Below are 27517 nucleotides of genomic sequence, written 5' to 3'. Positions count from 1 at the left end.
AAGCTTTTAAATAGCAATTTTTTAATGTTGATTTACTATTTGTTGCTTAGAAAACTGTAAAAAACTTAAGAATTCTTAATTTTCAATAAATGTTAATAACTATTTTAGAAATGAACCTAAGTCAGCTAAAAATCTGTCAAAGTAAAAAAATCAAAGTTTAAAAGTTATTCCATTTCAATCATAAACAAGTTTTTTGCCATAACATATCAAAAAAAGAGCTTACATTGATTCTACGGGTAACATAAGTAAGAGCAAGAGGGATAGAGAGAGATAGAGAGAGAGAGAGAGAGAGAGAAAGTTATTTCATAAATTAAAATTTAAAAAAAAGTTAGGAAAAAATGTTTCGAACTTTGCAAAACTTTTGCAAAAACATTGAAATGTTTTACTTATAAACAATTTTAACAACGTTTCTGCTTTTCCTTTGATCACTTTGCTAGGTGATAGTTTGACATTTGGAAAGACTCAACAAAACAGGTTGTAAGTTTGAATTGAGACATATATGTACTAATCCACAAAATAATAATTCACTTCTACGCTTGCGGTTCACTTTAAACGATACTTAAAGCAATTAAGGTTTTAAAAACTGGTCAAAGCAATCAACAGTCTATCTTAAACATCACAATAAAGAGTCTCTTCACTTGTAGGAAAATTTATAGGTTATTGAGCATACGGTTAAATTTTTTTGTGTTCTTACAGAACACTAATGATAGACATGTCAATTATTGTTGTGCCGTCCATCACATCGAGGGATAGAAGGTTGTCACGTGCGGTCAAGTCCGAAGCGGCGATACTGATATATACCTCTTAATATTAACGATACAGAAAGCTCTGAAAGAACGAAAATACAAGAAATAGTTATATTATGTAAGTTACTTTTTAAATATAAACAAAAAGTAATATATTTTTGATAATAGACATAATATGATAACATGATAGACATAATATGATAATAAATAGATGTGAAATAAGGAATAAACAAATTAAAAAATAGAAAGTCACCAGGGGAAGATCAAATACCAAATGAACTTAAAATATGGAGGTGATTACCTTGTACAACAACTGCAACTTCTTCTTCATAAAATAATCACGACGAACAGAATACCAGATGAATGGAGGAGAGAGATCATGCTGATGTTCTTCAAGAAAGAAGATAAGAACGAACCAAATAATTATCGAGCAATAAATCTTTTAAATACAACACTCAAATTGACAACAAGAATTATAGCGACAAAAATAAACGAACGCATAACTCTGCAAGAGGAACAGCAAGGATTTCGGACAGGAAGATCATGCATGGATGCAGTTTTTGTAATAGGACAAATAAAAGAAAAGTCCCTGGAATACAACAAACCAGCATATATGTGCCTGATAGATTTGAAGAAAGCGTTTGATAGAGTGAGAATTCAGGACGCGATACATTTACTATATGAAAAGGGAATATCACTGGATTTAATAAAAACCATTGAGAATAGAGAGGACGTTTGAGTTGGAATAAATTCATTATCTCGAAAATGGGTGAATTTGGAGAGAAATCCTGAGACAGGTCGATTTTTATTTTTAAATTAAGACTTTTTGGCATATACATCATACTAGTGACGTCATCCATCTGGGAGTAATGACGTAATCGATGATTTTTGTAAATGAGAGTAGGGGGCGTGTGATAGCTCATTTGAAAGGTTATTTAATTCTCTATTCAATAATATAAACTTTAATATAATTATTTATACAGGGTGTCCAAAATTTTTTTTTAAATTAAATTAATTGAGGCAAAAAGAAGAATGTATGTAATTCATTTATTTCAAAATACGTTTAAGTGCTGTCAGAAAACAGAAAGAAATGTTTATTTAACAAATAAGCATTGTTTTTCGCTTAATTTCAATGCTAAAACTGCCACCCACCTGTCTCCTAGCAGTTTGAACATTGAATTTAACGAAAAGCAATGTTTATTTGTGAAATAAACATTATTACCCGTTTCGCTGATAGCAGTAAAATGTATTTTGAATTAAATAAATTGCTTACATTCTTCTTTTTGTGCAAACTAATTTAATAAAAAAAAAATTATTTTGTGCACCCTGTACAAATAAATATGTTAATGCTCATATTACTGAATAGAGAATTAAATAACCTTTCAAATGAGCTACCACACAACCCCTACTCTTATTTAAAAAAATCATCGATTACGTCATCACTCCCACATGGATGACGTCAGTAGTATGGTATGTATGCCAAAAAGTCATAATTTAAAAATAAAAATCGACTTGTCTCAGGATTTCTCTCCAAATTCTCCCATTCTCGAGGAAATGAATTTATTCCAACTCAAACGTCCTCAATGTATAAAGATAACATAGCTATGGTAAGATGTAAGGCAGCGGTTCCCAACCTTTTTTAGTTTGAGGCACACTAACATAAAAACTCTTTCAGCCACGGCACACTTGGGTAAATAATCTCTATAATGAATACAATTTCCCAAAAATATCTGACAAAAACGCAGCTTTGGTGCACCAGGTGTCATCACTAAGGAAAATGGCATATTCAGACTGTTCACAAGTAAAAAATACTAAACAGCTCCTCTTTAAGTTCATAGAATCTTTGAAGGACACGTCCGCGAGATAAACATCTTACTTCTGTATGCAACAATAGCTGCGTATGCTCAGAATCCATAGCAGAACACAAACTGTTAAATAATCTCGCTTTTAAAGGCCTACTTTTGATGTAGTTCACAATTTTCCAAACAGTTTGTAAAACGTTATTCAGTTCAGGCATCAATGACTTAGCAACTATTCCATTTCGTTTCGTTTCATTCTGGTGGAATGTAGAATAGCATTGTGTTGTTTTATATGCCATTAGAGTGAAAACTTAGTCTTTTTGTATTTTTTGAGTTTAAGAATGACCACTAACACACTTTCAACAACTCAGAAGCACGTTCGTCAACTTCGAGGCACGACTGGGCTTCGCTGTTGATGATTTCATACACTTTTAATTCTACTTTCTACAAATATTAAAAATAATTCTGCTTTATTCATCGTGTGTCAAAAAACTTTATAGCGCATACTTAGAAGAAAAACATATTAAAAAATTAGCAAAATTAAGCTTTTACGAAGGCTTCGGTGTTGACTGTATAAAAACATACGTTTAGCTTAAGACACCTTGAAAAATTTTCTATCGCTTAACGATATTATGTTCGTCCACTTTCTTCCATAATTTGGGTTAGACTGAAGCGTTCCTCTCTTGTCAAGCTGGCTGCCATGCAGTATAGTGGAGTTTGGCCTAAATGTTCATATATTTTCATGAGGCCTCGGTGTTGATGCACAAAGTTGGTTACAGTTTTTAGTAGAAGATTTTTATGGTTTAATTTTAAAAATGAAAGTTATTAATTTGACAGTTTTAAATTATATTGGGTTTTTAATCAATTATTGATAAAATACTCTGCACTTTTGTAACTTTTCAGTGTGTAATGCTATAAAACAGATAAAAAACAAGGTGGATTACAGCCTCGGAGTTGATATTTTGACATTAAAATTGCATAAAATGCTTGTAAAAATACTTTTTTTTTTAATTAATGTTAAGTGGCGTACATTCATCTATTGTATAACTTAACTTTGGCAACACAATTTTGAAACACAGTATGTAAAGGACTTAAGAAAAAAGCGAGTTACACAATACGCCGCTTATTTTGGCGAACCACCCTTATATATAGTCAAATGACAACGACAATGACAAATGACAATTGCCAACTAATCCAATATGTGAGCTTTTAATTCTCCAAAAAATTCCAACCACGTGGGAAGAGTCCCGTGTTGCCCTGGGTAATATCCAGGCACATCTGGAACATCATTTAACTATTAAATAAATATGTAACATAACTGTTCACATTTAAAGGGTTTTTACCGAACACATTTTGGTGGCCCAGGCATGCTATTTTTGGCCTTTAAAACACTGATGATGGATTTCTTAATCCGAAAACGTTTTGTCTTAATGTGACCCTTATTTAGGGTAGTTTAAAATATACCTTTTACAACAAATCTAGTATTTTTGTGATTTATGGTATACAGCCAGCTACAGGAAGTTTATTTTCCTCGTGGATTTAATAAAGTAAATATAAAGAAATTCACAAACAAATAAAAAAAGGATAGTGGAGGCAAAGAAAAAATGGCTTGCAGAAACATGTCAAGAGATAGAAGACTTGCAGAAAAAACACGAAGACAAACTTCTCCAGATTAAAATAAGGCAACTAACTGGAAATAACAATAATAGACAATGTAATATACTAACAAGCGTAGATGATAGGGTCATAACGAAGAAGTTTTAAGACGTATTAATAATGGAAGGAAAGCGTGGACTTGGCGGACGACAAATGAGCTGGCTGCGTAACATCAAGGATTGGATAGGACCAGACCTCCAAACCCTAATAAGAAAAGCACAGGATGGAGACGAATTTGCAGAAGTCTTCGCCATGTAACGGTTTGACACGTTACGAAATCATTTTTGAACTTTTTAATTATTTTTATAATTATTTTCCCTTAATCTCTTTTAAATTCTCTAATTTTCTCGCAATCGACTATTTACGTGGCGTCATACTTCGGTATACGGAGCATACTCTACGCCACCTAGTGGCGAATATGACCTCGCGTTCTGAGAGTTTGACGTTTACCTTGTCGAAGAAGCACATTTCGCTCGTCACTGGACTCGTGAGCCGGAATAGTGTAGTACCAGTACCCAAAATGGCGGAGACTATCTCGAGAAATTAATTAAGTTTTGTCTACAGTTCCCAGTTTGTTTTGAAAATAATATTATAGTACCCAGCTGTGTCTGGAACCAGGAAAAATGGCAGTCCACTAGGAGTTTATTCCCGGTAATTATTCACTTTTTATATAGTCAGGTTTTTATATGACCCCTTATATTGTTTTTGTAAAATATTGGATTCTCATTGTTGGATTCAAATCAATTTCCATTTGGATTTTATATAGATTAATTGATGTTTATTTAAGAATCTGTCCAGGAAAATTCTATAGTCTTTTTCTAATATTTTTTTAACATAACCAAATTTATGAATTTCTAAATTAATGTTGGAAATAATCCAATTTGCACTTTCAATATCTATAGATAATATTCACTTAGAGAAAATTCTAATAGTTTCAATTTTTTGGTTATACTAAGGTCACTTATAATAAGTATCCTATAATTATTTTAAAGAAGTCATATCTATTCTGTATTTAAATTCCACACTCATGTGTCTTTAATTTGAAATTGTCACATAAATTCTTGTCAAGGTCAAGACTATTTATAATGAGAGATCTTTTTTGTGGGATTAATGGCTTTTTTTACAATTACTATCTATATTAAAAACACTTCTCTAGTTTCTCTTTTTTCTCCTTTGATTTTTTCCTAGACTCTTACATTGAAACTAAGGCTGGGTAAATATTTGTTTGAGCCTTTTGGGGAAGTAATATAAAACGATCATGAGAAGTCATAGACCCTCGCCCACCTGAGAGGAACCTATTCCGGCTACAGTCAGTCATTTGGGAAACAAACTATGGAGCGTTCCAGCTCCATTTTCTGTCGATGTCATATGTGCTTGCAGGAAGCATGGTTTTGTACCATCCTGGTGCTCATTTTCTGGCAACCTTTTTAGGAGTCGTTTGGGTTTGTTTGGGAACATTTAAGTTTTGTGACTATTTTGTGACTTTTGTAACTATGAAGTTCATATCACAGACATTTGGTTGATGTACTACGTTATTAATTACTTTTTTTCAGATTTAGCTTATCTTTTTTATATAACATATTTTTATATTCATGTATTAGGTTCCCAAACTTATTTTCGATATACGGTAAATTACTTGTGCACAAGAAATAAGCCCAGAAAATTAGGTTTTTATACGTTATTATTGATTTGATTGGTTGATGTAATTCGGGTAAATTTAGGTTGTAATATTAATTGCTTGTTTCCCAGATATTTTATTGTTTATTCGCTTTACTCCATTTGTTCGGTTAATTCAGGTTGTCGTTTAATTTGGTTTAACTCAGAGATTGTGCAAATCTAGGTGGTTATTTTTAATAAATATTTACTTATTTTGTATATCATTTATTTTTATTATTCCTTTATGTTCACATTTACTGATTTAATATATTTAATATTTGACAGCAGTTTAAGATACCTGGGAGAGTGATCGAAGATCATTTCCTGGCGCCCATGATTTGGTTAGTTTTATTTAATTTGTTCTTCTTTAGCAATTATTCATCTTTATTCTTTTCAGTACATTATTCTTATCTTAATATTTCTCTTCTTAGTTATCATCATTATCTACTTTGAGCTGCCGTCTTCGACAGGCATGCAAATTGGCTGTATCCATCCTTGAGTGTCAAGTTGTTGTTCTCTTGTATCCCTTGCTAGCCAACTCTATTCAGTTTGCCTCTGTCTGCTCATATATTTATTATCAGTATCCCCTTCCCTTCACTTTCTACATCCTTCCATTTCCCTCCACTAATACTACTGCAAAAGTAGTATTTCATTACTTTGGCTTTTCAACATAGAAGCCCCTTTATTTTTTTTTGTTACATTAGTTCAATATCTTTTTCCTTACTTCTGTTGGAGTATATCTTTCTGTTTATTTTCACTCCAACAGAAGAATTCTTTTTTGTTACAGCCAACGCCCATTGGAGACGGCACCTAAAGAAGAGTTTTTCTAGTCGCTTAAGTGTATTTAGATTTACCATGAGACTAGATTGACCAGGAGACTTAAGTGTATGGGAGGCAATAGAAAAATTACAATAACTCAGTACTTACCAATTCAATCACTTAAATTTTCATCTTCTTTTTCTACTATCACATTAGTTTCATCTGGATTCGAGTCTTGTTTCCCCTCTTCCTCTTCTTCGTCGTCCTCATCCGTCTCGTTATCGTTCTCGGAAAGATTGTCATCCTCGTCGACCTCCATCTTTTCTGTCGTTTCATCCACCGATCTATTATCAGTGCTTGTTGACGGATCATACTTGGACTCCTCATTGCTGTCATCTCCAGTAAAGATATCAGGCGTGACGTCCAGGTTCTCTATTTTCGAGTCATCAAAACTAGTTTGTTCGTGCGTCACTAATGATTTATCCATATCTCCATATTTGCTTTTGCCGAAAACCTTGAACTTGCAGCCCACATCGTCTCGAAGGTGGAGCTTCTTATGGAGTTGCATGTACGACTGTGTGGAGAACTCCCTGTTGCAGATGTCGCACCTGGCGTTCTTCATGCCTTTGATGAAGTATTTTTTCTTATTCTTCTGGTTGTGTTTGCGCACTTTGTGCCTCAGGACGCCAGTAGCACTGTTAAACGGCCTGTGACATACGTCGCAAACATAGTCCCCGTTCTCAGTGGGCTCTATATTTCCCGCGAGGTCTGCCAATTGAATATCACCCAAGGGACCTGAACTTTTGAAGTCTTGTAACGTAAGAGCCCCGTGTGCTTCCCCTTCGTTTTTGTGCGATTTCACGCACATTTCATACTCCGTTCTGGTGGTGAACTCCCCATAGCAGTACTCGCATTTGAAAGGTAGTTTGCCTAAGTGGAACTGTTTGATGTGCGTTTTGAGAAGCTTCTTACTGGCGAAAGACTTTTGACAGGCCTCGCAACTGAAACCTCCTTGATTTGACGATGGACCAAACAGAAAGTGTTGACCTAAAAGAAAAAAATATTAAATTAAATTGAATCTGACTTAACTCCACATGGCTTAAATAAGGGAAGCAAAATCAGAGAAGTATTTTCCTAACAAAAGTTTTAGTTCGGCCATGTAGGCATGTTTTCTTAGTCTTTATTGACCATAAAACAGCTTACGACTTAATTCAAAAGATTAACGTTGTTAGACACATTATTCCAAGACTATTTTTAAAATTACTAGAAACACAAAACGTGAGGACTAAGTACAGTAAAATAAACTCAAATGTCAGCTATGGAGGTTCTACAGTTATTCGCTAAATATTTTAAGCCTAAGCCTTTTGAACACATTGCGTGCCACGTCGCTCATATATGAGAGACACAGATGTTCTGCCAGGGGCCACGTCGCTCATATATAAGAGACACAGATGTTCTGCCAGGGGCCACGTCGCTCATTTTTGATATACACGTACTACTGACTTTCATTACCGTGGATATGCCGTGGCCCTGAGAGTATTATCCCGATTAAAGCGTGGCACGCAATGTGTTAATGTTAAACAATTATCTGCTAAAGAAGATCAGTATAACTTCCATCCAAACAGAGTTTGTATACCTTCACCCCAAACTTGCCTCTTGTTTTTGATGTACTGCATAAACGATAATCAACCTAAACGGGGTCTTTTTGGAGTTTAATTCTTTAGGCACGATGGGAGTGAAATTTAATATGCGCGCATTCATCAAAAACCTTGTTCCCCGGCGCAGACGCGTTATACCTTTGCTCTGATTGGGTGTTCAAATGACATGACAATAAATTGTTCAATATGGAGGTTATGATAAACAAATATTGTATATTAGTTTTTATTGTTGTGAGGACACAGACAAAAGCAAGCTTATAATTGTAGTAACTTTTTAAATGGTTTTTAAAAGCAACAGGTACGTACTTAATTGTAAATGTTTCAGTATTGTAATAAAAAATTAGATAGGTACTTACCTATTTGAAAAATGTATGTACCTATCTAGTAGGTAATGTTTTGATTTACATAATTTGATTACCAACAAAATTTCTACCACTCTTCATATAATATACCTATTGTTTTCTTACTGTATGTTTTGTTGTATTTTAATATTTTAATTCCCTTTGTGAACATGACAAGTACGTGTAAGTGGTCAAGTCGGGTGACGGGTGTGTGTAAGTGGATTTCAACTCTAAGCACGCGGGTTCGAATCCCAATGCAAGTTTTTATTTTTTTATTTTTTTTTTATACATTTTATGATTGTGAATATATTTGTTATATAATTTTTTTCAGAAAATGCGTATTTAATTAAAAATTTTTGCCAACAATTATTATTGTTCAGAAATCATTTCTTTGGTGCATTTTTCAATATGTTTGTGAGTGTTTTATTCTTTTAATTTTTGGTATTGTTTTAATAAAAATGTTTGGAAAGTAGTAAGTATTAAAATTAGTTTAATATTTAAATAAAATATAAATAAACTGTTTAAAGTACATATATTAATTTCGTTGGAATCATATAATAGAAGTATAACTTCTTACGTGCGTACAAAGTACACACACACATTCTTTTTTTTTTCCTTGCCATCATCAAATTGATAAAATTCATAACTTTTAAAATGGTGTTATGTTTACTTACGTGGCTATTTTCCCCCACAATGACTAACACGCTAATCTTACCTTAGTTTCTTACAGGAAACCTATTATTTTTAAAGAATTTCTTCTACAGCTGAGACAACACTTGGTGTGCATCCTTCTACTTCTTGTAGTGCCCATCCATTTCGGATGTTGGCGACCATCACGGCAATCTGCACTTTGCACAGTGTTGCTCTGAAAAGACTTGTGGTTGTTGTGTTAAACCAGGTACGTAGATTTTTTAGCCAAGAAATCCTTCGCCTTCCTGGTCCTAGTTTTTCTTCTACTTTTCCCTGTAAGATTAGTTGCAGCTGTTCATATCTCTCGCTGTTCCTCATGATGTGACCGATGTTTCTCGATTTTGGCTGTTTTTACTGTGGTTAACAGCTCTTTTTCCTTTTTGAATTCTCAACAAAACACCCTGGTTAGTAACGTGGTATGTTTAAGATATCTTCAGGATTCAGCGATAAAGCCACATTCTGAAATCCTCAATTTTCTTGCAGGTGGCGTCTGTGAGAGTCCACTACTCAACTCCGTACAATAGTATAGGAAAGATATAACATCGTAGTAACCTGATTTTTATGATTGCTCAATCATGACATTTGAATACCTTATAGTGCGGCAGATTCGTGCAAATATTATTAAGAATTGCACATTTAATGATACAAGCATATAATTTGGTCCACATATACTGCACATATAGAGGTTCAAATTTAGATATGAGGCCATCTCAGATTTTGCCTTTTACAAAAATGGCGGTCATTCAGAATGGGCGACTATACATATGTGACTAATAGCACGATATCTTTTGAATGGAAAGTCCGATTTTAACCAAATTTGGTATATAGGTTCTTTTTGTGATTTACAAGATCGTTGTCCATCTCAGAGACCATCTCAGATTTTGCCTTTTACAAAAATGGCGAGCATTCAAAATGGTGGCTATACATATGTGACTAATAGCACGATAACTCTTGAACGAAAAGTCCGATTTCAGCCAAATTTGGCATCCATGTTCTTTTTTTTATGGATAAGATTGAAGTCCTGAACAGGAAGAATCGGTTTACCAGAAGTTGTGTTTTTACTATTTCTTATGTAAAAATATGTTGGTTTTTTTTTTCAATTTTTTCACCCTGTATATATTAATTTTTCAAAAAGGTAATACCGCCATTGAAAAGAGCGTAAAAATATTTTTTAGGAAAGATTTTAAAATTTTTAATTATGTTAATTACCATTTAATAAATGCATAACGTATCTTCACATGTACCTATTACCTATGTGCGGCAGATTCATTTTGAATGCCCGCCATTTTTGTAAAAAAAAACAAAATCTGAGATGGCCTCCTATCTAAATTTGAATCTTTGTGTGTGTAGTGTGTGTGGTGTGGTCCAAATTATATGATTTTATCATTAAATGCACAATAATTCTTATATTATTTGCACGAATCAGCTGCACATGGGTGAATAGGTACATGTGAAAATACGTTATGCATTTATTAATTGGTAATTAACATAACTAAAGAGTTCAAAATATTTCCTAAAAAATATTTTTACGCCCTTTTTAACGTCGGTATTAACTTTTTGGAAAAATTAATATATACAGGGTGAAAGAATTGGTAAAAAAACAACATGCTTTTACATAAAAATCGGTAAAAAACAACTTCTGGTAAATCGATTTTATATCGATACACATCAAAAGAAGAACATATATACTAAATTTTGGTAAAATCGGAAATTTCGTTCAAAAGTTATCGTGCTATTAGTCACATATGTATAGTCGCCATTTTGAATGCCCGCCATTTTTTAAAAGGTAGAATCTGAAATGGCCTTATATCTTAATTTGAACCTTGATGTGCTTAGTACATATGGTCCAAATTATATGCTTCTACCATTAAATGCACAATATTTCTTATAATATTTGCACGAATCTGCCACACATAGGTACATGTGAAGATACGTTATGCACTTATTAAATGGTAATTAACATAACTAAAAAGATCAAAATATTTTCTACAAAATATTTTTACGCTCTTTTCAATTGCGGTATTACCTTTTTGAAAAATTAATATATACAGAGGGAAAAAATTGAAAAATAAAACATATTTTTACATAAACAACCAGTAAAAACACAACTTCTGGTAAACCGATTCTTCTGGTTCACCACATCCATCTTATAAATCAAAAAGAGAACCTATATACCAAATTTGGTTAAAATCGGGCTTTTCGTTCAAAAGTTATAATACTATTAAACACATATGTAAAGCCGCCATTTTGAATGCCCGCCATTTTTGTAAAAGGCAAAATCTGAAATGGCCTCATATCTAAATTTAAACCTTTGTATGTGTACTATATGTGGTCCAAATTATATGCTGGTATCATTAAATGTGCAATTGTTTCACATATCGGCCGCACTATTAGCCCTTTTTTGAAATGCAGATCTTGCTTTCTCTATCCTACATTTGATTTCTAGAGAATGGTCCCAACTTTCATTGACGTTCGTACCAAGGCAGGTGTATGCTTTTGCTCTTTCTATTTGTTGACTTTTCACACGATTCGTCCAAATTGCTGTTCTTTCTTAGAGATCATCATACATTTTGTTTTATTAGTGTTTAGTGAAAGTCCATCTGACAATTCTGTGATTCTACTCATTAATTCCTGGAGGGTTTCAGAACTGTCTGCGAATGGTTTATCCATATAGTGTTATTTAGTCCATTTAAACATTAGTGCATGTAATCACTTAGCCACAGTATATCCAAATCGATGGATAGGTAGGGGAGCAACAAAACATTGGCCTACTCAATCGCCAGATTTAAATCCTCTATATTTTTGAACGTCTCAGACATATTACACGTGGAGAGAGATACAACTTGCTCCAACTCATTATGCAGGGAAAGATTCAAGGAAAAAGAAGCATAGGGAGACGCAGGATATCGTGGCTGCGCAACCTGAGAGAATGGTACGGATGTACATCAAATGAACTTTTCAGAGCAGCCGTCTCTAAAGTCCGAATAGCTATGATGATTGCCGACGTCCGTCGCGGAGATGGCACTGGAGAAGATATTTTTGCATTTGGAGTTTTCTTGAAAATTTTGACGTCCTGATAAATAGAATTATAGCCGGCTGTGAGACAATGGGAAATACAAGGAATATTTGCGCAAATGCGACAATCAATGAAGCGAAGAGTTAAATCTTATGTCACATCTAAGGGAGGTCATTTTAAACACGTGTTGTAACTTTGCGCCTATTTTAAAAATTTTATTAGTGTTCTTTCTGTTATTGTTCTTGTTTATCGTTATTGTATTGTATAGTTGTTCTTGATGACGTATTAAAGAAATAAAAAATACACGATAAGATGTTTCTTTGCCTAAAAACGGCGCCCCTCGTGTAAGATATAATATGCAAGAGAAATTTTCTGTCAGAAATTAACCGAGAAATTAAAAAAATTCTTTTTTATTCCAAATATCTCAGTGGCATAGCATTTTTTCTTTAAAAAACTCAGATCATTACCCATATACGCGAAAATAAAAAGTATATAATTCTCAGTTGTATGTCAAAAAATGTGGAATAACTACCTCTTGAAATTCACCAAATTTCAAGATGAAGTAGTTTTCAATCCTAATAGCAATATTAATAATATTTAAAAATATTAAAATATTACTAAAAGATTTTTAAATTGAAAACTTATTGGTCCATTTCCTTGGTAACACTTACAATTCACGACCCCGTCTCTTCAGCTGGTAAATTCCAACAGAAAATGGACCTAGTTACTCAAAGAAGTAACGACCAATATAAAAATAAAATAAAAATTCCATTTTTATTCAATTGCAATGCGAAGGCAAAACAATCTTATTTTTCAATTAGAATACGGAGCACAGTCCAGCCCTCTGAATCGACGATTTTCGACCCTTGTTGGAGTCTCATCGGAGAGAACGTAGACCTGCTACTCCATACTCCAATTGACCAACACCGAGAGTTTATCCCGTACACCGCAACTGACGTGAATGGACTAGGTGACTAGCGTCATCTGGCAATTGAAAGATGAAGTAGTTTTCAATCCTAATAGCAATATTAATAATATTTAAAAATGTTACATGAAGAGAAGTATCCATTCTCAAATGTGGTCTCGAGGTAAGGAAGTACAAAACTCAAAGAAGTACCACAAAATGTATATATTAATAAAATGGTCATATAAGGACGCGTTTCGGCTCTTCACGAGCCATCATCAGCTTAAAAATACAGGAGCAAAGACAAAACTGACCAGACCAGGAAGGAGGAAGAATCTCCTAGTTTACATTTTTATGGTTCTATAGACTTCATTATTAAAGTTTTTTATTTTTTATATGTTGTATTAACATTTAGTTAATTTGAATGTAAAAATTTTTAAAAAATTCTTTAAGACTTCCACGTTGGGAGGAACCATCTTGCGAACAGTTCTGTTCACGTCAGTTGCGGTGTACGGGATAAACTCTCGGTATTGGTCAATTGGAGTATGGAGTAGCAGGCCTACGTTCTCTCCGATGAGACTCCAACAAGAGTCGAAAATCGTCGATTCAGAGGGCTGGACTGCGCTCCGTATTCTAATTGAAAAATAAGATTGTTTTGCCTTCGCATTGCAACTGAATAAAAATGGAATTTTTATTTTATTTTCACCAAATTTCATTTGCATATTTCAACCGGTTTCAGAATAATAAATATATCATCAGTTTGTAAGCAAAATGTCAACACCCTTTATCTCGGAAACAAAGCATTTGCGGAGATACACTTATACAGTAAAATGTCATTATTTTTTCATCTAACATCACCCCTTGAAGATTGTTTATCGTGCATTTATTTACTAACACCCTGTATAACTACATTCAAATAACTAGCTGATACAGAAAAAAAATAATATTTACTTACCTGACGACGAGAAGAAATCTTCTTGAGACTTAGGTAGTATAGGAACATAATATTTTGATTCATCTTTGCCATTCTGAACCTTTTCACCATTCTCCTTCAAATCCGTCAAGTGAATCTTAGCCTGCGAAATAACCTCGTCATAGTCGTTGGCCTCTTCTTTATCACTATCCTCATCATCTTCTAGTCCGAATATAGTAGGGTCTATCTCCACACTTAACTCTTCTGTCTTCGTTTCAGTCAAGATCTGATTAACATTAACACTGGGTTTCTGCGGTGCCTCTGGTGGTTTTTTAATTATGTGAAGTTCAGGTGCCTGTAGTGGGATAAATTTCTGGAATGTGCTGTTTAAATTCAAAAATACATTCTGGTTAGTGTCAGTTGTCTTGATTCCATTAGTCTCTGATTGCGAATTAACCCCAGGATTAAGTGCGTTCGCAGGTATGAGATTCAAAAACACATTTTGGAAAGTATTGGCCCCTTGGTTTTGTCCTCCCACTAATATCTTAACATATTTTTGGTTTGGCAGCAGCATGAAAGTTCCTGCAGCTGGGGAAATCGTCGCTTCTGATTTTACTGCGTTTTGAGATTCATTTTTCTTCTGAGATTCTTTTACCAGTTCTATGTAGTTTTTTAACACTCCCGCCGAGTGGGTGCATTGCTTCTTGAAACTATATGCAACGTTCAGTCTTTTGACGCAGGGATGGCACAATAAAGGTTTGAATATAGTCCATTCCTGAAACAATACTATGGCTTAATACATCATTATAATAATATATACATGCAGATTGAACTAAAAGTCTTGAAACGCCTAATTACCACTTATAACGGGATATGCTTTCACCGACGGCAATTAGTGGAATTTATAGCTGAAGTTGGGAAGTTTCGAAAAACGCCCATCTACAATACTCCAAGAAATTAACGCACCACCTTAACCCTCCGTTAGTCGCGTGGTCTACAATCGTAGACCACTCTCCTTTAAGTGGTCGCTAATTGCAGAAAACTGCACATACGCCCCCATCCCGCTTAGTAGCTGTCACCAATACTTCCAACTTACTCTTCAGTTTGCTTAACGCCGCCGATTTGTTTGCATTATTTTTTAACCATTATTCACAGAGCACTTGTCTACAACCGTAGACCGCGCGACTAAGCGCGTTCCAATTTTTAGTTGTATATATAAAGCTAATATGTAGCCTTCTGTGTATATAAAGCTAATAATATAAATGAAAAAGTTTCAAGAAGCGACTTCATTAAAAACTTAGCATGGGAACTAATCAAACCGCAAATTGAATATCGGTCAACTATACCTTCCCTGCTAAGAGAACTTAGACGACGAGCTCGCGTACTGCTCGGAGTTCAAGGAGTCGTATCCCCTTCCCCTAATATTCCAACAAATTACGTGGGACGATGTTGTATTTGTGCATGAATTTGCAAAATATGTCAACAAGAAGGGCATGCCAAAGATGTCACAAATTTGCATGCAAGGATCATCTCAGGGATATTTGCACTGAATGTGTGACCGACTAAAATTGTGCCACTTTGACCATTTAATAGTTTTGTTCTTTTTTTACTTTTTAGAGTTATTTTAAGAGCATATTTAAGGCGAGCAAGGAGAATGATAAAATCAGTCGTGGCTAGCGAATTTAACTAACCATGGCTCAACAGCTGCTGCTAGCGTATTGAACTAGCATTAGCTGGCTTGGCAAAAGATGCAACGTATGCGAGGTGGGACTGTGCCTAGGCGGACGCCACAGTAGTGACGTGGGTCTTGCCATGATCGTTATCGCAGTAGGCGGTAGTAGCGAGGAATGATCTCCGGATCGGAATATAGGGCTATGTTGATTTAACGTAGCGAGATTGTTATTGTATATAAATATACTGTTTATCGTATTATTATGTTGCTATTATGATCGGATAACTGTAATAAAGTTTAATATTGTTTTTCCTTTGCAGAAGACGAAATTATATTTTATTTTATTTGTTTTAAACTGTATATAATTATCTTTAATATATTTACTTTATTTTTAACTTGTGTTTTACTGAGTCTGTCGTCTTGAAAGAACTACCCGTTACACTCATTTTTAATTTTACCACTGTCAAACTGAGAAAAGCCAAGGAACAAAACATATCTAATATCAAAGTACGGACATAAATAAACATGTTATTAACCATTAATTTGTTAATTTTGTTAAAATCCGGTATTATACGACAAAAAACTATTGGTCTACAATCGTAGACCGCGCGACTAAGCTTGTCAGCAATAACCGCGCGCCTAACCTAGGGTTAATAGGTCATTTTTGATTTCTCGAATTTCCTAAACCTGTTATCCGATTTAAGTGATTTTTTAATATGTTATAGCCTTATTCTTTAACAATATCGCTGTAATAATATTGTTGCTAGACAGGTAAATTGTCATTGTATACCACGTGTACCAATCAAACTGTGCTTTTTCTCAAAGTTCACCTCACCCTGTGGAATATTCTAGCATTTATAAAATACTGAAGATAAAACCCAACTATAGCCTCAGGGTTTCTTAATATTCTGATTTTTGATACATTCGCTTATTTTGGATAATAAAAAAGTGAGGTATTTTAACAACTAGCCATGTTCTCCATCCATACAGGGTGTTTCTAAATAAGTGCGACAAACTTTAAGGGATAATTCTGCATGAAAACATAATGACAGTTTGCTTTATAAACATATGTCCGCAAGTGCTTCGTTTCCGAGATACGGGATGTTGAATTTTTTCTTACAAACTGACGATTTATTTACTGCTCTAAAACCGGTTGAGATATGCAAATGAAATTTGGTGGGTTTTAAGAGGTAGTTATTGGGCATTTTTTGACAAAACAATTAAGAATTTTATGTTCACCATTGGCGCACGTAAGGGTCATATTACCTGTATGCGCGCCAATGGTGAATATTAGATTCCTAATTGTATATCAAAAAATGCGCAATAACTACTCTTAAAACCCACCAAATTTGCATATCTCAACCGGTTTTAGAGCAATAAATAAATCGTCAGTTTGTAAGTAAATGTCAACACCCCGTAACTCGAGAACCAAGCATTTGCGGACATATGTTTATAAAGCAAACTGTCATTTCTTTTTCATACAGAATTACCCCTTAAAGTTTGTCGTATTGATGAAAAACATGGCTACTTGTTAAAGTACCTAACTTTTTTATTATCCAACATAAGCGATTCAATCAAAAAACAGAGTGTTAGAAAATCTGAGGCTAGATTTGGGATTTAATTTCAGTATTTTATAAATGCTAGAATATTCCACAGGGTGTGGTGAACTTTGAGAAAAAAACACAGTTTGATTGGTACACACGGTATACAATAACAATTTACCTGTCTAGCAACAATATTATTACAGCGATATTGTAAAAGAATAAGGCTATAACATATAAAAAAATCACGTAAATCGGACAGCAGTTTTAGGAAATTCGGGACATCAAAAATGACCCATTTTTAAGGTGGTGCATTCATTTCGTGGAGTCGTGTATGAATGATCGACAATTTATGGCTCGTCGGCGAAGATCATCAGTGTACCATTGCAATACAGATGAAAATGGGGGACAATAGACCAAGATGATGTAAACTATGACTGAGGATAAATACAAAATATGTATATGTATATTCTTACATGTAGAAACTGTCCTCATCAGTTTACCCTCGAAGATTTGTGGTTCGCCAACAAAGATGCGCGTTAGCAAAAGGCATGTTTACAGCAAAACGCATTATATTCAAGGCATACACAACACCTTTTTAAGGTATTACTCAAAAGTCAAAATAACGAAATTTTTCTGTAAAAGTACTGTAAAAATGGACATAGTTATTATTGTTAAACAAAAAATAAGCACAAAACAAAATATATCTTGACGGCGTTACCTCACTAAATTACTAATGAAAATCTGTGCAAAATTTCAGATGGATGGGTCAAGTAGTTTTTGAGTTACAATGTCCACCGCCTTTAAAAAAACGCAGTTTTGAGAAAAATGCGTTTAGAGTTTTGACTTTTATTTTCAATTTCATTTTTGTCTGTCAAATCGTAAAGTGATGCACACCAGAATATGTTTGTGAATCGCGGAGTAATTTACAAAAAAAAAGGGGAACATCTGTTGTACGTTTCTCACTACGCTCAAGCAACACTGGCTTAAAGTTGCTGCAAAGCGAGGTAGGGATATTCAACATGCTGTCTTCTTCTTGATGTGCCTATCCGTGACGAATGTTGGCGATCATCATGGCAATCTTCACTTTATCTGCAGCAACGCGGAAAAGCTGCACAGATGTTATGTTGAACCAGGTTCTGAGGTTCTTTAACCAGGATGTTCTTCTTCTTCCTGGACCTCGCTTTCCAAATATTTTTCCTTGCAGGATGGCTTGTAGAAGGGCATATCTGGATTCCAAAATATTCCAACTTTCGAGATTTGATGGTGGTTACCACTTCTCGGTTCTTCCCCATTCTTCTAAGAACCTCCTCATTTGTGACCCGATCAGTCCATGGGATTTTAAGAATTCTCCGATATAGCCACATCTCAAATGCTTCCAATTTTCAGCACATATCCTCGTTCAAGGTCCATGATTCAACACCATAAAAAAGGACAGAGAAGACGTAACATCTCAGCATTCTTACTTTTATACCAAGTGAAAGGTTCTCTTCTCTTCTCTTCTCAACATGCTGTAGTATCGGTAATTTTGCTCAAATCAATCTGAAATTTTCAGAGAGTATTCTTTTGTACTTTCATTTAAAATAAAAAAACCGAAAATTAAAAAAAAATGTCAAACCATCCCCTTCTTTAACGCGTGTTTTAACTAAATGCACGTTCAAATGAGCACAAGTGTTATCTATTCACAGGCCTACAGTGTTTGCCGAAGTATTTAAAGCTGATTTTGGGTATATTTGGGGTGCTGATTCCGAATATGGCCTTAGTTTTGCTCTATCAGCTCTAGTTTTCAAGATAACGTAGATTATGCCAGCTTTTATGCATTAAAATTGGAATATGCTGATATGAATATACTAAATTAAAATAAAAACCAAACAATTAAAAAATACGTATATTTTAAGCTATTTCATCATCATCATCCTCCTCCTCCTCCAGCCCTTTGCGTCCACTGCTGGACATAGGCCTCCCTCATTTTTGTCCATTGTGCTCCATTTTGAGCACTTTGCATCCAATTTCTTGACATTTTCTTGAGATCGTCAGTCCAACGAGTAGGGGGTCTTCCTCTACTTCTTTTGTCAATTTCGGCCTCCACTCAAGTAATCTCTTCTTCTACCTCCAATTACTGATTCGGGCGACGTGCCCGGCCCAGTTCCATTTCAGAGTGGCAATTCGGGAAATTACATCGGTAACTCATGTTCTTAGTCTAAGTCTTAATTTCCCACTCGGTCACGAAGCGATATACTCAGCATTGACCTTTCCAGTTTCCTCTGAGCTATTTGCAGCATTTTAGAAGTTGTAGCTATCAATGTCAAAGTTTCGGCACCATAAGTTACCACAGGCAACACAAATTGGTCACATGTTTTACGTTTTAAAGAAATTGGTATATCGCTTTTGAAGATGTCTTTGAGTTTTCCATAGGCTGCCCATGCCCCGTCTTCCTTGGTAGCGGTCCTCAATGGTTTTTATCTCTTGGTGAAGTCTCTCACCTTGCTCATTACTTGTGTCATCTAAGTTTTCAGCAAAACGGTACAGGTGGCTGTGAAGATAGTTGACTTTGATGCTCATATTCCATCCAAGTGATTGGAAGTCATTCAGCAAACGGTTTACCAGCTCAGCATAGTTTTCACTTTTGTGATTTCCCAGAAAATTTTTCATAATATCCACAAATGAAAGCCGAGCTTTTTTCTCTACTTCATTCATTGACCCCACAAAAGCCGGATCCTCTGTAAGAAGTCTGATCTGTGGTCCATCAAAGATTCCAGCTTTAAGTTTTTCCATACTTATCTGGGGAAGCTTCCTTCCTATGTAGGCGAAGCATGGTCCATGGGCTATGAGCCATTATTAGATGGAGGCTGAATGGGTTTACAAGTGGTAAATATATAATTTTAAAAGTTTAAAAATACTCTCCAAGCTGTTTTATTTCCTTATAAAATAGTAATGTAACGATAATAAAGTATTATTTCTTGCATAAATAAGGCATAATACAGTGAGGGCAACAAATATATACTGAGGAATAAGTTTAATTAACAATGTTCATTCCTTTGAATAGCACATTCTTCATTATCTCAAATATTAAAGCTCTAATTTCGGATTTTGCCATATCCATAAAACTAGAGCTGATACAAAAAAACGAAATCCATATTTCGATTTATCGCCCCTAATATAGTAAAAATCAGCTTAAGGATTCACGGCACCAAAACAAATTTTTTTTCTGTAGGCCTGTGTTATAAATGCGTCTTGCAGTGTTGCAGTTTGAGATCATTGGTTTCCCATAATGCAGTTCAGTCAAGTGCGTGCTTTCAATGTGTTAAGACATGTGTTTGGTTTCGTTCGGTTAATTTTACAAAGTACGGAATGAAAATAGACGCTTTTAATACAGGTTGTTTCAATGAATTTAAAGGATGTCACGCATTTCATCTGTTCACCATACTTCAAACTTACGGCATATTAAAAATGTGTTAAACATTTGCCATTAGAACATTCTAAATTAAGGAGCCCAATGATTAAGGATACCAATAATATAATAAACCTTGAAACTGAGCACACCAGTCAATAGTTGACTATAAGATGTATAGTGCGTTTTAAAATTTGAAATTTAGTTACTGTGAAATTAGCAGACAGGTACACAAGGAAGATTTTTATTAGAATTGACATTAGTTTTTGTTTTACATCAATTTATATTAGAATTATAGACTCAAGTCAAAAGGGTAGAAATATATGCAAATTGTAATATAAAAACTTGAAGAATATATAGATATATTGCCGGCTGCGTGCAAGAGTGGCACAACTTAAAACTGAAAAGTTTAGACAAGAAGAATTTTCTAGTATTAGGAATGTTATCAAAAATAATTTTTAAAAATACTTGTCTACACTTTTTCACTTTTGAGCCACTTTTCCATACAGCTGACAATATTTCCTTTGACTAACAAGATGAATTTTAGTGATATTTGCTTTGAACATAATCTGGCAGAATGTATGAAATCTTAAACAAGAATAACACTATTAAACTTTCAAATAACAGATATTTATATTACAATAACTCGGTATTCTAAACATACTATAGGATAGATAAACTGGGACAATTTGAGCCTGAGATCAAAAAACTCGAGTATTTCAGTATAGGAAAGCATAAAAAGTTTGTGACTTACTTTTAACCTCTTTGGCATATGTCCAAGAATTCTAATTTAATAACACACATAAATTGTGCTTTAGTTCCTCATTTTGCTATTAAAAACGATCATACATACACAATGTGGGTTTCCGGAATGAGGAATAATGATCTTTGAGCAATTATTACGATTATGGGTATACACATAAACTGTCCATTTCAATTTTATTCAAAACATTCAATTTTGTTAGCAATTAATAAAGTTTTTATATTTATTACCAGCATATACCAATGTAAAGGATTGCCGAATTCATTTATATGAATATGACTAACTAAATTATGCCATCTTTTCTATCTAACTGTCTTCTATTCACCATCATTATCTTTGCCTTTATTCCTATGTGGGGTTGGCTTCCCTAATTGCATTTCTCCAAAGTTTCTATCTTGGGTATATCAATATCAATCTCCTTTACTGATATGTCCTGCCTAAGCATCTCAGGTCTTCTTTGGTTTTCCTCTCCTAGTTCTTCCAGGAACTCACAGTTCAGCAATTCTTCATATTGGGTGATTAACTTCTCAACATTGAACATAACCAAACCATCTTAACCTGTGTTCCTCATGTTGGCTACAATTATTGATGCCTAGAACATTCAATTCCATACATCATAGCAGGTCTTAGAGCTTTTTTATAGATTTTTGTCTTCAGCTTATTGAAATTTTTCTATCACACAACACACCACTCACTTCTTTCCACTTCAACCACCCAACCCTAATTCTACTACATGCACCTCATCTATTTCACCATTATTCTTTGATACTGATCCTAGGTACTTAAAACTATTACGTTTCACAATCATGTCACCATCCATCATTTTATTTGTAGTAACTCCATCTATAACATATTCGCTGCCACTTGATGCCAAAAGGTGCTTTGTGTGCTTGAGTCAGGTGCCACCAACATATTTTGGCGTTCATAAACTGTGGAATTAAATAGGGTTCATTACATATCGGCTCCATACAAAAGTGACTGAACATAGTGGCAGCTAATGTGTTAATTAAATACTCTGTTTTTGACCTACCAACCTTTTTTCTCACGAGCTTGTCTCCACTGTTCCAGTTTTTGATCTAAGTTGCTTTCACCATTTCCTACTAAAGTCAGCATACATTAACACTTAACATGCAGATGTCATACATTTGAGTCACATAGTGCCTCCACCAATGTGCAGACAGCTCGCATGTATGTCATTGGATATATGAACTTCTAAGATGAAAATTGATTTTAGTTGAGAATATAAGACTTAACTCATTACATCCACATGCAACATGTTAAGCACCAGGGAATGTTATCATGTAGTTTTGCTGTTATCTGATCCAAAACTAATAAGAAGGGCTAAGCACCTTTGTGCAATTCTACTTTCACATGGAATTTACCAGTCTCTCCCATAGCCCTCCTAACATTAGTTGTAACTACCTCATATGTATCTTTCACAATCTTTACGTATTTACCAGGGAATATCTGGAGGAACTCTATCATATGCATTCTCAAGATCAATGAATACCATATGAGTGTTTGTTTCTTTATTCCTCTATTTTTCTATAAACTAACTATCTGTCGTTGATTGGTCCCACACAAAGCTAAATTGATTATTGGATATTTCTGTTTCTTCACTTATCAGTCTATCAATTACTCTCTCCCATATTTTCTTAATGTGACTAAGGTGGGGTTTCACCAACAACAAGTAAATCAATGAATAGTTATTCATCTATAGTCGGTTCGCTAAACTCGGACACAACTGGCTAGTGATTTTAGTAAGTAATCTTGCCAATTTTGGTAAAATTGGCAAAAAACAATTACTAAATAGTTAATAATTACTAACTAGTTAATAGAGTTTAGCGAACCGACTATAATAAAATTTATTAGATGTTTATGTTTATATTTTGTTTCAATATAATTTTGATAATTTAAAGTTAAACTGGCGAATTTACTTTCTTATCAATATTTACAGCGAGATTAACTTACCAATGTATTCGAAGAGTAAGTATTTATTTGATGCATAAATAAAATAAGTCTCATTTGACGTTAGTAAAATGGAGAAATGTCAGTTTATTGGTCAAATAACTTTATTCATAGAATAAACTACTATTTGTCGTTGGTGAAATTGGCCATAAGTAGTTTTATGATACTGTAGTTTGTAAATTCTTTCCATTTCTTTCCATGGAAAAACATAAATGGAAAGAAACTAAACCACCTAAGATATGCAGATGATGTAGTAGTCATAGCATCAAGTTTTGAAGAACTACAAACCATGCTAACCGAACTAGCAAATGAATCCGAACAAATAGGTCTAAAAATGAATTTTGCCAAAACAAAAACAATGACAAACACACAAGACAATAGAAACGTAATACTAAACGACACCACAATAGAAGCGGTTAATGATTATATATATTTGGGATAGATGATAGAAATAAATAAGGAAAACCAAACAGCAGAGGTAAAAAGAAGGGTCGGATTGGCCTGGGCAGGATTTGGAAAATTAAAATGTGTCCTAAAGAATAAAAAAATACAACAATACTTAAAAACAAGAGTGTTCGACCAGTGCATACTCCCAATTCTCACATACGCATGCCATACATGGACCTTGACCAAGGCAAACATGGATAAAATAATGAAGACACAAAGAGCCATGGAGAGAGCAATGTTAGGAGTTAAATTGACAGACAAAAAGCAAAAAAAACTGGGTCAGAAATAGAACAAAAGTCAAAGACGCAGGCAACATATAGTCAGGCTAAAATGGAGCTTCGCAGGTCATAACGCTAGACAAACGGACAATAGGTGGAATAGCACGATACAACAATGGAGACCATGGACAGGAAAGAGAGCAAGAGGACGACCCCAGATGAGATGGGGAGACGACATTAAAAAGATAGGAGGAACGCACTGGAAACAGAAAGCACTAAACAGAAGCGAATGGAGGAAACTGGGGGAAGCCTATGTTCAAAACTGGACGAATTAAAGGGCAAAAGAAGAAGAAGTTTGTAAATTGTTGCACATTTCACTTGTTTTTGTTAAACAGGTACTAATACACTGTTTTTCCATTCGTGTGGCATTTGTCCAACTTCCATAATTATATTAAATAGGCCTATTAGCCAAGTTGTTCCTGTCTCTTCTAATGCTCTCCATACTTCCCCAGGAATATCATCTGGTTCAATTGTTTTTCCTTTCTTTATTTTTTGAAGTGCTTGAACCACTTCATTGTTTGTTATTTTGGTGACCATTGCTATTACTATGTCCGTTAACTCAACCAGTTTTCTGTCAAATTCTTCATTTAATAAACTGTCAAAGTACTTTTGCCACCTCTTTTGACATCCTGATCCTGTGTGTGAATTAGAATTTTATTATTTTCATCTCGGATACAATGTCTGGCTAATTGGCTCGGCCAAGGCCATCAAATTCACACAAAAAAAATCTCGGATACATCTAACCTGATTAAAATCTTTTGCTTTCTTTGCTCTATGTTTAGCTATTTTTATACAGTCAAACCCGCTTATTGGAATAGCCTTTGTTTCAAGCAAATGTATTCCTATAACAGGGATGTTCTAATAACCAATCATTGGTGACTAGTAGAAACGTTTCCGGACTTAAAATTTCTATTCCTTAAACCAGGATATTCCTATAACCGGTATTCTAATAAGCAGGTTCAACTGTGTCTTTATATTGTTCTGAAGCTATTTCCTTGTGGCATTTTATGCAATTTACTGTTTTATACTTTAAATAGTAAATTATATATCTTTATTTCACCTTCGCTGGTATCAAGTTTTCAAATTGTCTTCTATTTTTTAGCCATTTTCCGAACGTTACGATATACTTCTAGGTCAAAATATTTCAAGACGTCAAGACTGAGACAAATTTCAGGTTTCCATCTATTAACACGTTCTGTGCGGATGGCATACATGTGAGCCACATAATGTCTTCACCAATGTGCGGACAGCACACATGTATGCCATTGATTATACACATTTTTAATATATATTTTTTTATCCGTTCAGAGGATGTCTTAGGATCAGACATTTGCACGCAATGTGTTAAATGATTTCCAAAAGAATAAGTATTCTGTATACATTCTTCTTCTTCTACGGCACTACAACCCAAATTGAGCCTTGGCCTCCTTTATTTTTTGCCTCCACCCTTGCCTGTCTGCGGCTGCTCTTCTCCATACACGGACTCCTAAAAGGGCTTGTGTGTCGCTGTTTACTGTGTCTTCCCAGCGCTTTCGTGGCTTCCCAACCGGTCTCTTTCCTTGCATTCTAGCATTCAGTGCTCGTTTTGGTAGCCTATCCTCTCCCATTCTTATCACATGTCCGGCCCATTGCAATCTTTGTATTCTAATGAAGTCTCACAGGGGCGTTTCCTTATAAAGTTGATAAAGCTCGTTGTTGTATCGACTTCTGAAGATTTCGTTTTCCCTCACAGGTCCTAGTATTCTCCTACGTACTTCCTTTCGAATGTGTCGAGTTTGTTTTTGGATGTTTCTTTTAGGACCCAGGCTTCACTGCCATAGCATGTTATTGGTCGAATTACGGTTTTATAGATTCTCATCTTTGTATTTCGGTGGACACTTTTAGACCGAAATATATGGGAGAGGGCAAAATAAGCTCTGTTTGCCTGCGTTACATTCTGTATACATTAACTATCATAATATATAGTTTATTCGAAGGTAATTTTCCATTATATCAACTAAGTGGAAAGAATTTCGGCATACACTGAAGTTTACATTACAAAGAAATAGGAGATCTGTGCCAAAAAAAAAGGTTCAAAAATAAACTACAGTACAGTTCACCCACTGTAACGTTGTGGCTGGTGATACCATAGTGACACTATGGCATTACCAGCAGCTTTACAGTCGGTGAGCTGTAACATAAACTACTGGAAATCTACTACTGAAAATGAAGCTTAGGACTAGCTTGTTTTCTTTTATTTTGCAGCTAAAAAGCTTAACTACTGATTGTTTAGCTATCAAAGTACTTTTAATAATTTGTGAGTGCATATTGTAAGCATAATTTTTGCAATGTAAAACTAAGACAATTCACATCGCTCTGGATTAAATCATTATTCATATGATTCATTATGAATTTATAATTGATTATTCATGTATCTCTATAATTAAACTTTAATATTTGTTTATTAATTATCAAGGGCTGAGAATCTTAGTACATCTAACTAGAGTTACAGGGTGTATTTTAAAAGTTAAAAACAAGCAAACTTGAATAAAGTCTAAAGTATTTTATATGTAAAAACAAAACAAACACTTTGTGTGTATTAAATAATAAATAATAACCTATTTGAACTGATAAAATCAACAACTACTTGTTAATACAACTATATTGGTGTTGTAATTGAAAGTTTTAACTAAAACAATTACAGTAGAGATACATATAAAATAAACAGCGGCGAAGATGACGAATTCTTTCATCTGCGGCTAAATTTCAAGCGTACTATCAAACTTTAACATCATAATTAATAGTTATAAATAATATACACACCACTTCTGCTACACAGTGTTGAAGTTTAGTCATCAAAGCCTCGCCTGGTTCATTTTCTATGTGTTGTAAATCTATGAGATTTTTATCGTATTTGAGGCACACGCGACAAAAATTCGGTAGGGTATACATCGTCATGAGAAATTCATGTAAAAACAAGCTTTTCTTATTAAATATAAACTGTCAAAGCTTTGTCAACTCGTTCGCCATATTAAACACCTCACCATAACACAATAAAAAGTCAAAACAGTGGCAGGGCAACAACGTTCAATTTTTAAAAATCCCTAATTTGAATTTTTAACAAGTGGGTTTTATTGGAATCGATATCTCGATTGTAATCGAAACAAGCTTATCGATGTTTATTAATAATTAAATATTCAAAAAAATATTAATTATTTAATTTTATTCTTAAAACAAGAGAAGATTTTAATTTATAATTCCCATTATAAAATTATATTCTTTTACAGCAATATTTTTGGAAGCTGCACATTTTGAATTTTTCGTTTTTGTTTTATTTTAA

The 27517-nt window shown here is 34.2% G+C and overlaps 2 protein-coding genes across 7 annotated transcripts in view; one reads left to right on the top strand and one right to left on the bottom strand.

Moving 5' to 3' along the window:
• The window catches only part of LOC114324286 (E3 ubiquitin-protein ligase lubel), a 146962-nt gene that overhangs the window by 46338 nt on the left and 73107 nt on the right, over positions 1–27517 (top strand). The gene's annotated exons all lie outside the window — the stretch shown is intronic.
• Positions 134–27224, bottom strand: LOC114324287 (zinc finger protein 521-like). Its single transcript, XM_028272090.2, has 4 exons — positions 27001–27224; positions 14181–14913; positions 6785–7663; positions 134–828 (listed from the first exon to the last, which is right to left on the bottom strand). Exons 1-3 carry the CDS (start codon positions 27133–27135, stop codon positions 6789–6791), a joined length of 1743 nt encoding a protein of 580 aa, XP_028127891.1. The 5' UTR covers positions 27136–27224; the 3' UTR covers positions 134–828; positions 6785–6788.

The sequence above is a fragment of the Diabrotica virgifera genome, chromosome 1, assembly GCF_917563875.1.
Source record: "Diabrotica virgifera virgifera chromosome 1, PGI_DIABVI_V3a".
Classification (NCBI taxonomy): domain Eukaryota; kingdom Metazoa; phylum Arthropoda; class Insecta; order Coleoptera; family Chrysomelidae; genus Diabrotica; species Diabrotica virgifera.
The sequence above is the reverse complement of the archived record's forward strand: the minus strand, read 5'-3'. Positions and strand labels throughout refer to the sequence as shown.

What these genes read in the sequence shown, in the direction of transcription:
- LOC114324287 (XM_028272090.2), bottom strand. Translation starts at nt 27,135, where the DNA reads ATGACGATGTATACCCTACCGAATTTTTGTCGCGTGTGCCTCAAATAC. An exon ending in AACACTGTGTAGCAGAAGTG is followed by an intron (nt 14,914 to 27,000) that starts GTGTGTATATTA and finishes GTATTGTTTCAG; the next exon opens with GAATGGACTATATTCAAACC. An exon ending in AGATTTCTTCTCGTCGTCAG is followed by an intron (nt 7,664 to 14,180) that starts GTAAGTAAATAT and finishes TTTTTCTTTTAG; the next exon opens with GTCAACACTTTCTGTTTGGT.